This window comes from Furipterus horrens, unplaced genomic scaffold (assembly GCF_987537825.1).
Source record: "Furipterus horrens unplaced genomic scaffold, mFurHor1.1.pri manual_scaffold_8, whole genome shotgun sequence".
Classification (NCBI taxonomy): domain Eukaryota; kingdom Metazoa; phylum Chordata; class Mammalia; order Chiroptera; family Furipteridae; genus Furipterus; species Furipterus horrens.
This window is the reverse complement of record NW_028327178.1, coordinates 48,371,340-48,388,319: the sequence shown is the minus strand read 5'-3', so window position 1 is coordinate 48,388,319 and position 16,980 is coordinate 48,371,340. Positions and strand designations below refer to the sequence as shown.

The following is a 16,980-nucleotide window of genomic DNA, read 5'->3' as shown; positions in this document are numbered from 1 at the left end:
TTAAAATAAATGTTAAAGATACTGCTTTAAGCTAAAAAGAAAGGGTACTAATAAGTCACAATAAAACTTACAAAATAATAAATCTCACTGGAAAGGTAACTATATAGTATAAGTAACAGACTAATCACTTATAAAGCTAGTTATTATGGTTAAAAGACAAAAATCATAAAAATAACTATGATTGCCATAACTTGTTAAGAGACACACTAGATAAAAAATGTAAAATGTGACATCAAAAACATAAAATATGGGAGGGGGAGAGTAAAAATGGTGAGCTTTAGAATGGAATCAAATTTAAGTTGTTGTCAACTTAAAATAGACCGTTATAGACATAAATTTTTATATCTAAGCATCATGGAAACCACAAAGCAAAAACCTATAGTAAATACACAAAAGATAGAGAGAGGAATATAAGTACACACCCAGAAAGTCATCAAACCACAGAGGAAGATAATAAGAGAAAACAACAGAGAGAAACTGCAAAACACTTAGAAAACAACAAAATGGCAGTGAATATATACCCATCAATAATTACTTTAAGTGTAAATGGACAAAATTCTCCAATCAAAACACAGGGAATGTCTGAACAGAGAAAAAACAAAATCCATCCATATGTTGCCTACAAGAGATTCACTCAGGATGTGAGAACACAAAGAAACAGACAGTGAACAAATGGAAAAAGATAGTTCATACAAATGGAAACCAAAAGAAAGTTGGAGTAGCTATACTTATATTAGACAAAATAGACTTCAAAACCTAGACTTTAATAAGAGAAAAGGATAGGTTTAATAATGAGAAAGGGGCAATCCAACAATAGGATATAACATTTATAAATATTTATAGATTAAACATAGGACTTCCTACACATATAAAGCAAATGTTAACAGACCTAAAGAAAGAAATAAACAACACATTAACAGTAGGGGATTTTATATCCCAATTACATCAAACGATATATTATCCAGACAGAAAATTAATAAGGAGACATTACCCTTATATGACAACATGAGATAAGATGGACTTAATAATATACAGATATATGAGGTCTGTCTGAAAAAAGTCCAACCATTGTTAATATAACAAGAACAGTTTGCATTAATGAGAAGAGTTTACATAACATTGATGTAACCTGGTAGCCAAGGAAAGCAGACTGGAATGTGCATGTGTGAACAAGGACAACTTCACTGTACTAGTCAGTGGGGACAGTAGATGCCATTGAGTGAGCATGTGTACTGTGTAACTGTCACATTCAAAATGACTGAGTAGAACAACGAATCTGCATCAAATTTTGTGTTAAGCTTGAACCTTCCTCCATGGCAGCTATTCAGGTGATTCAGAAGGCTGCAGCTATGGGAAACTGGTGATTGGCAGTTTCATCAAACAACATACCCTCTGATGCATCATGCTTTGTGCAGAGTTTTTCTGAGAAACATCAAATCACCCAGGTGACTCAGCCCCCTACAGCCCAGATTTGGTACCCTGTGACTTCTGGTTTTCCCCCAAACTAAAATCACCTTTGAAAGAGAAGAGATTTCAGATCATCAGTGAGATTCAGGAAAATACAACAGGGCAGATGTTGGCAATTGGGAGAACTGTGTGAGGTCCCAAGTGCCTACATTAATGGGGATTGAAGTGTCATTGTTCTATGTACAATGTTTCTCGTATCTTGTCTCTTGTTCAATAAATGTCTCTATTTTCCATATTACATGCCTGGATACCTTGTGGACAGGTATCCATCAAAACATTCCATCCAAAAGCATCGGTATACCCATTCTGCTTCAGTGCACATCAAACATTTTCCAGGATGGTTCTATTAGATCAAAATGGTATGAAACTAGACATAATGGCAGGAAACTGAAAATAATTATACAAAAAAGTGAAAAATTGCTGAATGTGTGGAGATTAAACAATGTGCTATTGAGCAACTAAGAGATCAAAAAAGAAATCAAAACAGAAATTTAAACAAAACGCTTCAGGCAAACAAAAAGGAAATACAACATGCCAAACTTTGCAGAATGCAGCAAAAGCAGTTATAAGAGGGAAGTTCATAGTGATTAAGTGCCTACCTCAAAAAGCCCAAAAAGTCTCAAATAAAAAGTCTAACTTAGAAAAGAGGAACAAATGAAGCCCAAAGTTAGTAGAAGAAAGTGAATATTGAAGACTAGAGCAGAAATAAATTAAATAGAGGTTAAAAAGACAACAAGAGAAGATCAATGAAACAAAGAGCTTTTTTTTATAAAGATAAACAAAGTTGGCAAGCCTTTATCTAGATTCAGCAAGATAAAATAAGAAAGAACTCAAATAAAATCAGAAATGAAATAGAAGTTATAATTGATACCACAGAAATGCAAAGGACCATAAGGTACTACTATGAACAATTATATGCCATCAAATTGTACAACCTAGAAGAAATAGATAAATTCTTAGAAACATACAACATGCCAAGACTAAATCATAATGAAACAGAAAATCTGAACATACTAATTAATAGTAAGAAGAATGAATCACTAATCAAAAACCTCCCTACAAACAAATGTCCAGGACCAGATGGCTTCACTGGTAAATTCCACCAAACATTCAAAGGAGAATTAAACCAATCATTCTCAAACTTCCAAAAACCAGAGGAAGAGAGAACTCTTCTAAACTCATTTTAAGAGGCCAGCATATACTGATACCAAAACCAGACAAGAATGTCACAAGAAAAGAAAATTAACAGGCCAATATTCCTGATGAACACAGATACAAAAATTCTTAATGACATGTAGCAAACCACATTCAAAAATACGTTAAAAAAATCAGTAAAACAATGCATACCATGATCAAGTGGTATTTATTCCAGGGATGCAAGGACAGTTTAACGTCTGCAAATTAGTCAAGTGATACACCACATTAACAAAATGAAGGATAAAAATAATATGATCATCTCAGTAGGTACAGAAGGAGCATTTGACAAAATTCAACACCCATTTATGAAAAAAAACAAAAACAAAAAATCTCTTCACAAAGTGTGTATAGAGGGAATGTAACACAACATTATAAAGGCTATATATGACAAGCCCAAAACTACTGTCATTCTCAATTTTGAAAAGCCAGATGTCTTTCCTGTAATACAGAGAACTGACAAAAATGCCTACTCTTATCACTTTTATTCAACATAGTGCTAGAAGTCCTAGCCAGAGGAATTAGTCAAATAAATAAATAAAATGCATTCAAATCAGGAAGGAAGAAGTTAAAACCATCACTATTTGCAGATGACATGATCTTATATATAGAAAACCCTAAAGAAGCCATAAAAAAACTGTTAGATATAGTAATCAAATTCGGTAGAGTGGAAGGATACAAAATTCATATGCAAAAATATGTTGTGTTTCTATGCACTAATACCAAACTATCAGAAAGGGAACTAAAGAATAGAGTCCCATTTAAAATTGCATCAAAAAGAATAAAATACCTAAAGTTTTTTGATTAGAATATGAAAGAACTATATATTAAAAATTACAAAACATTCATAAAAGAAATTGAGGAAGAAACAACTAATGGAAAGATATTCTGTACTCATGAATAGGAAGAATCAATACTGCTAAAATGTCCAAACTGCCCAATGCAATCTATAGCTTCAATGCAATCCCTCTAAATATTCCAATGGCATTTTTCAAAGAAAAAGAACAAATAACCCTAAACTTTGTATGAAACTACACAAAACCAATCTTGAGAAAGAAAAACAAGACTGGAGACATCATGCTTCCTGCTGTTAAACTACATTACAAAATAATAGTACTTCAAATAGTATAGTAATGGCATAAAAACAGACACATATACTATTGAAACAGGAGAGCCCAGAAATAAAACCACACATATAAGATCAATTACTTTATGACAAAAGGAGCTAAGAATAAAAATAAAGAACAGTTTCTTTAATAAATGGTGTTGGAAACACTGTACAGCCACATGCAAAAGAATGAAACGACCCATTTCTTATACCATATACAAAAACTAATTGAAAATAGATTAACCACTTGAACATAAGATCTGAAACCATAAAACTCCTGGAAGAAAACACAGATGGTACACTCCTTTATATAGATCTGGATGGTTTTTTAAATCTGACACCAATAGCAAAAGCAAGAAAAGCAAAAATAAGGAAGTGGAATGACATTGTACTAAAAAACTTCTAAACAGCAAATAAAACCATCAACAATGAAAAAGCAACCTACTGAATGTGAGAAAATACTTGCAAATCATAGCTCTTATAAGAGGCTAGTATCCAAAATATATAAAGAACTCATACAACTCAATAGCAGAAAATTTAATTCTATTTAAAAATGAGCAGAAGCTCTGAATAGACATTTTTTTTCAAAGAAGATACACAAATGAACAGGCACATGAAAAATACTCAACACCATTGAATCGTCAGGGAAATAAAAGTCAAAACCATGATGAGATATCACCTCACACCTGTTAGTATGGCTATTATCAAAAACGCAAGAAATAGCAAGTGCCAGTGAGGATGAGGAGAAAAAGGAACCCTTATACATCGTTGCTGGGAATGCTGATCATTGTAGCCACTATAAAAAATAGTATAGAGGTGGTTCAAAAAATTAAAAATAAATTTATCATATGTCTAAATAAAACAAAAACATTAACTCAAAAAAATATGTACCTCAAATTCACTGCAGTCATCTTTTAAAGGAATGAAATCTTGCCATTTGCAATACTTGAATGGACCATGAAGGCATTATGCTAAGTGAAATAAGTCAGATAGAGAACGTCAATTTCTAATTCATGCATGGTCTCACTTTTACAGTGACATCACAAAAAGCTCGTAGACACAGACTAGTGGTTGCCAAAGACAGGAGGTTATAGAGTGGGAGAAATGGGTGAATGGGGTCACAAAAAAAAAAAAAAAACATTCTTAAAAATCAGTGATGAATTGAGCATGAGATTCAGAGGGAGAAATAATAGTCTAAGATGAGTCGCATCTCAGATTACTAGCTGGAGTAATGGGCAAATGAAGTGCTGTTAATAGGAAATACAGGAGAAAAGAGTTTTTCATCTGTTGCTAGGTATCACTGCAGTAAAGCAAAGGGGAAATGGTGTTCAAATGTGCAGGAAACACCAGCGAGGGCAGAATAATTCAAATTCATTTTCTACATACCTCTGCCATAGGAAGCTACCAGAATACTCACGTGGCCATCATTCTAACCTGTCAATGGTTCCCTGTCACCCAAAAGACAACATGGCTCCAGTGTTAAGAGCAGGCTCTAAAACCAATTCCTTAGGTTTTTACCCCAATTCCACAACTGACTAGTTATATGGCTGGTGTCTCAAGTTTCTCACTGCATAATAGGAATATTAAAATAACCTCAAAGAGATTAAATCAGATGATATAAGGTAAAGCTCAGGGGCCAGGGCCTGCCACACAGTAAGTGCTCAATAAATGCCAGCTGCTAGTTATGTCCCCCTTCTCTACTATAACCTTCAGTATTATTACTAGGGGAAATGATGCCTATGTGGTTGTAAATATTTGGGTAATAATATCATTTTGTCTTATCTGGATGACCAGTGTAAAACAAAACTGAGAAAAAAGATGTCCTTTATTGGTTTCAGTCAGAGCAGACAGTGGAGCATGGGAGAAGAGCTGATCTTTCTGTGGTCCTAAATGTGAGGCCATATAAATCTGATGTTACATTTACCTTGCCCAAGGCATGTAGTATTTAAAGGTTAAAGAAGTCATGTTTTCTGTCCAATGTTAATGAGAACACTGCAAGGATCAGAGCCATGTCCTTAAATCTCCTCTGGCAAACAGACAGCCTGTTTCCATTTCTGAGGTAGTTTTATAACAATGCAAGTGACCTGCCTTCAGCTTCAAAAGCCAGTTCAGGAAGGAAAACCAGCAGACCAGGTCGCTAATTATAAAACATCTAGAGAACCCTCAGAATAATTCTATGAGTCAAAAAAGAAAATCTCGCATGTCAAACAGCCTGCCTTCTTCCATAAAATATACTCCCCAGTGTTTGGCTCAAATTTCTGTCATTTTGATGAAAAAAATCATTGAAACACCAAAGTATGAAAATGGTTCCAAATAATCTGAGGTCTTAAATACAGGAAGGGGCTCCATTTGCTGTGGGCCCTCAATGACTAAAACTAGCAGCTTCCCCTGAGCACCACGTTCCTCTTAGTCTTCCCAGGCCCAAAATTGGGCTGGGCTGTTCACAATACGTTAGTGTTAGGGACATCGATTTGGCACAATTAGAGGATAATTATATTGTTTTTTTTTAATGGTCTTTCCCCAAGCATATTCCTAGAAAAATATTGTCTAAGAGATTAAAGTACAAAAAAATAATTTAAAATTTGTACAAGGAGAGAAATAAAGATACCTTTAATATATCAAGTTACAATGCCTTTCTAACTACAATATTCCCATTTTTGTTCACTGGCCCAGGTTTTTTTCACATTGGCTTTCCTGAAGCTAAAACCATGAAAACATCTGGATTACATTTTTTGGACAAATCAGAGATAGAATAAATAGGCTGAAACTACATAAAACTGATGTGGGGAGAAAACCAATTGTGATTTAGAAATGCATTTGTTTATAAGAACACCCTGAAGAGGATCCAGTCAAGAAGGCAGACGTGGCTCGCTTCTTTGCACAAACACATCAAAATTACAACTAAAATATAGAACAACCATCAGCCAGAACCACAAGAAATCAAGTTGAATGGAAGTCTGACAACTATGGAATTAAAGTAACCATATCCATTGAGACAGGTAGGTGAGGTGCAGACACGGAACAGGCTCATCTCTCACCCATGGGTGGTGGATAAAAAATTGGGATATCTCAGGAGTGAGGAGTCCCAGCCCCAGCCCAAGGTTCCAGTACCAGGAAGATAAGTTCCCACAACTTCTGGCTGCAAAAACCAGTGGGGATTGAGTCTGTGGAAGAAACTGCTGGAGCACCAGGCAGTTCCTCTTAAAGAACCCACACATAGACTCATCTACTCAGACTCACTCCCTCTGAGCTCCAGTACCAGGTAGCAGCTTGAAAGGCAACAGTGGTACACAGGGAAAAACCGAAGTATCTGGCATCAAGGCCAGCAGAGGTCATTGTCTCTTTTGTAAACCCTCCCCCAACAGAGCCAGCAAGCTGGTGCCATATCTGATACTCCATCAACCTAGCTAACACTGTTTGACCTGCCTTGGAGATCCTCAGAGACTCTGTCCCACCCACTTATGGGCCCACTCAAGATGCTTTTCCATATCAATGGCTGGTCTTGGCTCATGTTTCACAACTTCCTAAATTCTATCAACTAAGCAAGAGCTGGCCTCAGTGAGCTCCAGGCCTGAAATTACCAGCAGACAGCTTAGATTCACAGCTTGGATTTGCCTGGGAATCTCCAAGACCAGCACAAGTAGCAGCCATCTCAGATTGCTTTATAGCTCAGACAGGGTGCCCCAGGCAAAACACAGGTGCGGGATGACTTTGGCCTGCACCACCTGGGGAAACCCCAAGTCCAGTGCACCCAGTGGACATCTATAGACCATGTCGGAGTACCACCACCCTGCCCCTACACAGTTGATCCTCTACAGAGGGTGAAAGTTGGCAGGCAGTGGTCATAGGCAGTCCTTGCAGCTGACTGGCCTGGGTAAATACCTCCCATTGATCTGCCAACAGCAAATAAGGCTCAACTACAAGAGAAGGGTGTACTCAGCCAACACAAAGGGCACACCTTGAGTACCCAGCTTGGGTGATAGGGGAGACTGTGCCACTGGACCCTACAGGACACCTACTACATTAGGCCATACTATCAAGACACAGAGTCAAAGCAACTCTAACAATATACATAAACAAACACAGGGAGGCTTTCAAATTGAGGAAGCAAAGATATATGGCCCAAATGAAAGAACAGAACCACAGAAAAAGAACTAAACAAAATAGAGATAGCGAATCCATCAGATGCAGAGTTCAAAACACTGGTGATCAGGATGCTCAGAGAAGTGATTGAGTATGGCCACAAAATAAAGGAAGAAGTGAAGGTTAAACAAAGTGAAATACAGAAAAATATACAGGGAACGAACAGTGATGGGAGGAAAGCTGGGATTTAAATCAACAATTTGAAACAAAAGGAAGAAATAAACATTCACCCAGAACAAAAAGTAGAAAGAAAAATTCAAAAAATGAGGAAAGGATTAGGAACCTCTGGGACAATTTTAAATGTATCAACATCTAAATCATAGGAGTACCAGAAGGAGACGAGAAACATCAAGAAATTGAAAACTTATGTGAAAAAATAATGAAAGAAAACTTCCCTAATTTGGCAAAGTAAATAGACATACAAGTCCAGGAAGCACAGAGAATCCCAAACAAGTTGGACCCAAAGAGAACCACACCAAGACAAATCATAATTAAAATGACAAAGGTTCAAGATAAAGAGAGACTCTTAAAAGCAGCAAGAGAAAAGAAGAGTTACCTACAAAGGAATTCCCATAAGACTATGAGCTGAATTCTCAAAAGAAACTTTGCAGGCAAGAAAGAATTGGCAAGAAGTATTCAAAGTGATGAAAAGCAAGGACCTTCCAGCAAGATTACTCTATCCAACAAAGCTATCATTTAGAATAGAAAGCCAGATAAAGTGCTTCCCACACAAGGTAAAGCTAAAGGAGCTAATCATCACCAAGCCCTTATTAAATGAAATGTTAGAGGGACTATTTAAAAAAAAAGAAGAAGAAGATCAAAACTATGAACATTAAAATGACAACAAACACAACTACCAACAACTAAATCTAAAAAACAAAAACAAAAACAAACTAAGCAAACAGCCAGAATAGGAACAGAATCATAGGTGTGGGGATAATTTGGAGGGTTGTCATCTGGGAGGTGGAAGAAGGAAAAAGGGGGAAATGGTGCCAGGATCAAAAAGCATAATTGGTAGGAACAAAATAGGCTGGAGTTGAGAATAGTATAGGAAAGGGTGAGGCCAAAGAACTTATATGCACAACCCATGAACATGAACTAAGTGGGGGAGGGATTGCTGTACAGGAAGGGGAGCACTGGGTAGAGGGCAGCCAAGGGAAAAGAAATGGGGGCAACTGTAATAGCATAATCAATAAAATATACTTTTTAAAAAACCTGACAGGAATAAAATTATGTTAAGATTTAAAAAAAAAGAGCTTTGAAGGTGTCATTAGCCTCTGATCAACATTTTTCAGTCAAAGATTAGCTCAAGAAAAGTAACTTCTGCTATGATGTTAAAATTCATACACACTGTCAGGTAGCCTTGCTCTGAGAACTCACCTGGAGAAGAGCCTAGGATTTTACACCAGGTTTATTGAGGAAAGAGGGGGAAGGGGGCTGGAAGGAAAAAGAAACTCCCAGACCAACAAAGGGCCCATAGGAGCAAGGAAAGGCAGAAAGGGGGAGTTGGCAGGAGGAAGAGAGAAGTGTAAAGGGAAAGGGAGAAGGAAAGGGGAGCAGAGACTCCTGGTGACCCACGCGGGCCCGTAGAAATTGCCTGCCTGCGTGTCTGCAGGCGCCATCTCCACATTTTTCCAAACATGCATTTTCATTAGGGTGAGTTTACTCATCAACACATTCAGCAGGTTATTTACATCTCCCTGCTTTTCCCTGACCAGGCCAGGCAATATAGCGTGCTAGGTACATCAAAATTCCTCCTAGACTTCCGGCCAAGATGGAGGCAGACACAGACACGCTGCATCTCTCTCCACAACTAAGAAGGAATACAACTACTTCAAAACTAAAAACAACCATAAGTTCCAAAAATCAAACTGCGTGGAAGCCCAGCAAACAAAGATATAAAGAAGAAATACTCATCCAGACAGGTAGGAGGGGCGGAGCGGGAATGGAGAGGACATGATGTGGTGGCGGTGGCAGCGGCAGGCTGGCAGAAAGCACAGTCACACATTTTAAAAAGTCAGGAGGGACACCTGGAGAGCGTTCCCAGATCTTCAACAGACCTTGCAGCTCATGATCCCAGCATCAGGGAAAATCAAGCCTTATTGCTTCTGACTGCAGACCAGTGGGGTTAGGGTGAAAGCAGAAACTGCTGGTCTCTCAGCAAAGTCTGCTTGTTTAAAGGGCCCCCATGGTCCTAGAACATCCGAAGACTCACACACTCTGGGAACGACAACCAGGGCAGCAACTAGAGGGACGCCAGTCTACTGCAGAAGTGGGAGAAGTGCCTGGAAAAGAAGCGAATGCTGGGCAGGTGGCATTGTTCCCTCTCAGACATTTCCCCCACATACAGTGCCACAACGTGGTAAAACATGTCGCCCTGTACTGATGAATCCCCAAAGTTCTGCCCCTTACAACTTAACAGGAGTGACAGCTCTATGTGTGATGCAGAGGCAAACAAACACAGAAGCCTGTCAAGATGAGGAGACAGAGAAGTATAGCCCAAAAGGGGAAACGGATCAAGGTTCCAGTGGGAGAACTAAGCGATGAGGATATAGTCACCCTAACAGATGAAGAGACAGACAACCTAATAGACAAAGAATTTAAAACACTGGTGATAAAGATGTTCACAGGCTTGAAAGATATGCTTGAGTACGGCAAAAGCATAAGGGAAGAAGTGAAGGCTATGCAAAGTGAAACGAAGAAAAATCCACACAAAACCAATGGTGAAGGGAAGGAAACCGGGGTTCAAATCAATGATTTGGAACATAAGGAAGAAAAAAACAGTCAACCAGTGCAGAATGAGAAAGCAAGAATTGAAAAAAATGAGGGAAACTTCCCAAATTTTGTGAAGGAGATGGACATATTGGTCCAGGAAGCATGGAGGGTCCCAGGAGAGCTGGACCCAGAAGGGACGATACCAGGATGCATCGTGATTGAGATGCCAAAGGTGAAAAATAAAGAGAGAGTCCTGGCAGCAGCAAGAGAGAGGCAGAGAGTTGCCGACACGGGGGTGCCAATAAAACTATCAGCTGATTTCTCAGAGGACACTTTGCAGGCAGGAAGGGACTGGTAAGCAGTATTCAATGTGACAAAAGGCAACCTGCAACAAGGATTACACTATCCAGCAAAGCTATCATTTAGAATGGAAGGGCAGATAAACTGCTTCCCAGACAAGGTAAAGCTCAAGCAGCTAATCATCACCAAGCCATTATTATATGAACTATCAAAGGGACTTACTGAAGAAAAAGAAGATCAAAACTATGAACATTAAAATGAGAACTCACAACTATCAATAACTGAATCTAAAAAATAAAAACAAAATTCAACTAAGCAAACCAGAATAGGAACAGAATCATAGGTATGGGGATCATTTGCAGGGTTATCAGCTGGGAGGGTGGAGGAGGAGAAATGGGGAAATGGTTCAGGGATTAAGAAGCATAATCAGTTGGTACAGCATAGATAGGGGAAAGTTAAGAATAATATAGTAAAGGGTGAAGCCAAAGAACTTATATGCACGACCCATGAACATAAACTAAGGGGGGTGGGATCGCTGGAAGGAAGTGGGGTACTGGGCAGAGGGGAACAAGGGGAAAAATATTGAAACTACTGTAACGACATAATCAATAAAATATACTTAAAAAAAAAAAAAGAAGAAGAACCAAGTTTCTGAGAGTTTCTCCTGTAAAAAAAAAAAAAAATTTCTTCTGAGAATGACCAAAGTCCATTTTCATTTTCTATGGGAGGGGCTAGGACCAGGTTAATTTGCATACAGATCATTTGCATATATCAAAAGTCTGGGTGGACAGTCCAGTTGCCACCATGTTTTGACACAGAAGAAATGTCATGTAATGTTTTCTTGGTTATTTAAAAGGAGAGCTTTAAATCTTATTCATTATGCTTCTCTCTCTGTCTCTCTCTCTCTCTCACACACACACACACACATACACACACACAGGAGCCAGTAAGAATATGTTCACATAGAGTTTCCCAATTCTGAAAGGATGTTTAGAGGGATAGAGTCTAATTCTCTTTAAGAAAAAATTTGTTTCGGGGACTTACAGCCAAGATGGAGCCCTAAAGAGACACACTGCATCTCCCTCCACAACTGAGAAGGAATACAGCTACCTCAAAACTAGAAACAACCAGAAGTTCCAGAAGACTGAGCTGCATGAAAGTCCAACAAACAAAGATATAAAGAAGAAATACTCATCCAGATAGGTAGGAAGGGCGGAGCTGGGGTGTAGAGGACGTGGTGTGGTGGCGGCAGCAGAGGCAGCAGCAGCAGCCAACGGAAAGCACAGTCACACCTTTCAAGGAGCCAGGAAGGACACCTGGGGGGCGCCACCAGCGCCAGACCAGACCGAGCAGCTCACGTTTCCAGCGCCAGGGAAAATAAAGCCTCATTGCTTCTGACTATGCAAGCCAGTGGGGGTTGAGGTGGAGAAAGGAACTAACAGTCTATCAGTAAAGTTTACTTGTTTAAAGGGCCCCCATGGTCCTAGAATGTCCACAGACCCACCCACTCCAGGAACGACTGCCAGGGCAACAGCTAGGGAGGCGCCAGTTCCCATAGAAAGTGGGAGAAGTGCCTGAAAAAGGGGCGAGTGCTGAGCAAGTGGCATTGTACCCTCTCAGACCCCTCCCCCACAAAGCGCCACGATGTGGTGTAACAGGTCACCCTCTACTGACAAATACATAAGGCTCCACCCCTACAGATGTGACAGCTCTACTTAAGACAAAGAGGCGAACAAACACAGGAGCCTGTCAAGGTGAGGAGACAGAGAAGTATGGCCCAAAAGGGGGAACAGATCAAGGTTCCAGTGGGAGAACTAAGCAACACAGAGATAGCCAACCTAACAAACAAGGAGATAGTCAACCTAACAGACCCAGAGTTCTAAACACTGGTGATAAAGATGCTCACAGGCTTGACAGATGTGCTTGAGTATGGCAGACGCATAAGGGAAGGAGTGAAGGCTATGCTAAATGGAACAAAGGAAAATCCACACAAAACCAGTGGTGAAGGGAAGGAAACTGGGGTTCAAATAAATGATTTGGAACATAAGAAAGGAAAAAATTCAACCAGTACAGAATGAAGAAACAAGAATTGAAAAAAATGAGGAGAGGTTTAGGAACCTCTGGGACAACTTTAAACATGCCAATATCTGAATCACAGGGGTGCCAGAAGTAGTAGAGGAAGAGCAACAAATGAAAAACTTATGTGAGAAAAGAATGAAGAAAAACTCCCCAAATTCGGTGAAGGAAATAGACATACAAATCCAGGAAGCACAGAGAGTCCCAAACAAGCCAGACCCAAAGAGGACCACACCAAGACACATCATCATTAAAAAGCCAAAGGTTAAAGATAAAGAGAGAATCTTAAAAGCAGCAAGATAAAAGCAGAGAGTTACCTACAAATGGGTGCTTATAAGGCTATCAGCTGATTTCTCAAAAGAAACTTTGCAGGCAAGAAGGGACTGGCAAGAAGTATTCAAGGTGATGAAAAGCAAGGACTTAAAACCAAGAATACTCTATCCAGCAAAGCTATCATTTAGAATGGAAGGGCAGATAAACTGCTTCCCAGACAAGGTAAAGCTCAAGCAGCTAATCATCACCAAGCTATTATTATATGAAATGTCAAAGGGACTTACTGAAGAAAAAGAAGATAGAAACTATGAACATTAAAATGAGAATGAACTCACAACTATCAACAACTGAATCTAAAAAATAAAAACAAAACCCAACTAAGAAGACCAGAATAGGAACAGAATCATAGATATGGGGATCATTTGGAGGGTTATCAGCTGGGAGGGGGAAGGGGGGTAAATGGGGAAATGGTGCAGGAATTAAGAAGCATAATTGGTAGGTACAATATAGACAGGGAGGAGTGAAGAATAATATAGGAAAGGGTTAAGCTGAAGAACTTATATGCATGACACGTGACATGAACTAAGGGGGGGTGGGACTGCTGGAGGGAAGTGGGGTACTAGGCAGAGAGGAGCAGAGGGGGAAAATTAGGACTACAGTAACAACATAATCAATAAAATATACTTAAAAAAAAAGAAAGAAAAAATTTGTGTCTTTGAATCCATCTTGATTCTCTGACTCTACAGATATAACCAAAGGTTTAACTTAAAGTAGCATTAGCCTTCATTTTTGGACTGAGGGTACATTTATTCAGCAGAATATAACAACCATACCTATGAGAACCTGAGACTAAAGCAGATTCAGTTTAGGAAGTATAAACCTTAAGGAACCAATAGGAATTTCCCTGCCTTCCAAAAGAACTTGTGCCAGGATCCAGTAATCTCCAGTCCCCCAAATGCCTTGCTCCTTCCTGCCACTGGCAAAATATGATTCACAGCTCTGATCTCCCTTCCAAATAGAACTGACCAATCATCTGCAAAAATTCAGGTAAATGACTCCTCTGCTGTTAGTACCTTCTGATCTGCTTCAGCCCCTCCTCCATAGAAAGCTCTGGCAATGGCTGAGTGTGGTGTCAGGCTCACACCACTGTGCTCAGTGCAGGCTGCTTCGTGGGACAGGATGAGCTGTCAGACCTGAATTATGGTCTGAGATACAGCCTGTCGAACTCTGCCTCCATCCCTTTACCTTTCAGAAGCACTATCCTCCAGTAACCTTCTTCTCCTAACTTCATCCCAGCATCTGCTTTCTGGAGCTTCCAATGGATACAGCCTATTTATTTTCAGTTTCCACTTAGAAAAGCAGCTTGTCATAAAAACTCGAAGACATAGATAGAATTTCTTAAAACATGTACAAAAATGAATCAATGAAGAGATGCTTTTTCACCTCTATACATTTTCTTTTAATAGTTCTGAACAGAAGCAGGTTCACTGTTCTCTCTCCCTGAGACTTTTCTGAGGGATTCATCATTTAAAACTGCTCACGTGTCCATGTCTGCCAGCCAGAGTGACCCTAGGTCAGGCAGGAAGGAGTTCTTTATTGTGGATGCCCACAGATAGATAAAGCAGCATATTTTCCTAGAAATTTATGAGAAAAGCTTTGCTTTTCTAATAATTTTTCCTCTTACTGAATGACGGAGTTTGCCACCATAAATAAGTAGGAAAGCAAAGTAAAAGAAGTCACATTGCATGGGTGCTTTTATATGTAGAAATTAACATTACTTTAAAATGGAATTTGTTTTTAGAACTGCTGAGTATTGTAGCAGTTATGTACATTCCTAAAAATTCTTTAAGGACTTTCATTAAAAGGAGAGCCAAACAATATTTCCGAATATAAAGCAACTGGTCATGGAAATAAGGGCTCATATAATAATTGGCATAATATATTCCATGGCTGAGAGGAACACAGCAAACTAGTGTTTAACCCCCAAAACAGTGATGGGACATTTCAACATTTCAAACTAAAGACACACAGCAGTTTTGATGGTGAATTGATGTGTCATTTCCTTGTTGTTGGTTTTTTATTCTTGTTTTAATTGAAAAGGATACACATCTCAGGACTATAGGACAACATCTAATCATAGGTATAGAGGAAAACTAGGTAGGAACAAGCGACAGTATCAAGACAACAACAAAGGACTTGATACCTGATGCTTGTGTGAACTAGCTTACATCTCTGACTAGGAAGAGGAAAAAATGTTTGTTACCTTGACTTTGGCAGTACATCCTGAAAGTCGAAAAATTCCTTCAGATTCCAAACCCGATTCCTCAACTTTCTCAAAAAACTAGAAAGTAATGATACATTACAAAAAGTAAATACCTTTGATATCATTACAAACATCTGATATAATACTGTTGATGACAACAAATGATAAATTACCAAGCATTATACATGCTTGGTATTTGAACACTGTGTCAGGTGTTCGCAATCCCCCTATGAGGTCTCTGTGAGGAAATGGAGACTTAGAGGTGTTATATTACTCTCCCAAGATTAACCATAAATGTAATGGCACTGACTCACTCAAGTTTTGCTCTTCACCACTAAAGTATGCTGCCAGTTAACTATTTTAAAAGGTGATTATTATATCTCTTTCTGCAGATAGAGTAGTAAGAAAAAATTCTAAATTTGCTATTATTATTTGCAACCACTCCGGCTAAGAACTCTACAAATATGACCCAGGAGGTAGAAAATATAAGGGTTTATAGCTCTTGTGAACTCTCATGGTGATGATGATGGTATTGAAATAATAATTAATAGTAATAATAATAATAAGCTACTAACATTGATTGTGTACATTTCATGTATTAGATATCATTCTCAGTACTTTACATCAATCAACTCATTTAAATCCTCACAGCAATCCTTTTAGGAAGGTACTATTAGAATCCTCATTCTACTGCTGAGGAGACTGAGGCATGGTAAGGATGACTACCTGCCCAACTTCACTCGAGAGCGGACCTAGAGTCTCTGCTATTTTCCCTTCAAGATATGATGATGTCCGACATAGTTCTTGTAGGTATGGAGAGAAATAGATATTTAGAAGGAAGAAACACACTCACTAGAAAAGACTCCCATAGGAGTAGAAAGGTAATATCTAAAGCTTTCTTAAATGAGGAACACTTAACATCAGTAGGAATAACAGCTGGCATTTGAGTTGCTAATACAATACAAATCTGGATTTAACTAACTTTTATTGTGCACCCTCTATTTGCTGTGTCCTGTACTAGGTAGGCTTCTGCACTTATGTAACAATATAAATTCATGTACTGAATCTTCTCAGTCTGGATTTTTATTCATTTTCTTCAAATTCTGTCCTGTACACAGAGGACAAAGGGCATAATTCTGGTTCCAATTCAAGAAAGAAGAGAAAATCTTAAGAGTTACCATGGCCTTTGACCTTGGTTATATACTGTGTTCCTTGTCATATCCACCTCTTGCTAGCTGTGTGTTCTTGGGTACCCTACCCTACTATGCCTTAGTTGCCTCATCAGTAGAAGGGAGATGACAACACCAACCTCTTAGGGGTGCTCAGTACTGATGAAATGTGACAGTACTGGAAGGCGCTGATGCAGCCCTGAGCAGGAGAAGCACCCTACAGACAGACCCTATGCACATCGGCACATTGCCAGCACCCTCTGCCATCCTCC

The 16,980-nt window shown here is 38.9% G+C and overlaps 1 protein-coding gene across 1 annotated transcript in view; it reads right to left on the bottom strand.

Annotated features, from left to right (window-relative positions):
* The window catches only part of ARHGAP28 (Rho GTPase activating protein 28), an 86,626-nt gene that overhangs the window by 35,210 nt on the left and 34,436 nt on the right, over positions 1-16,980 (bottom strand). Inside the window, exon 9 of the mRNA XM_090285147.1 lies at positions 15,540-15,617. Within this exon, the coding sequence (XP_090141273.1) occupies positions 15,540-15,617 (78 nt within the window). The remainder of the gene's footprint in view (positions 1-15,539; positions 15,618-16,980) is intronic.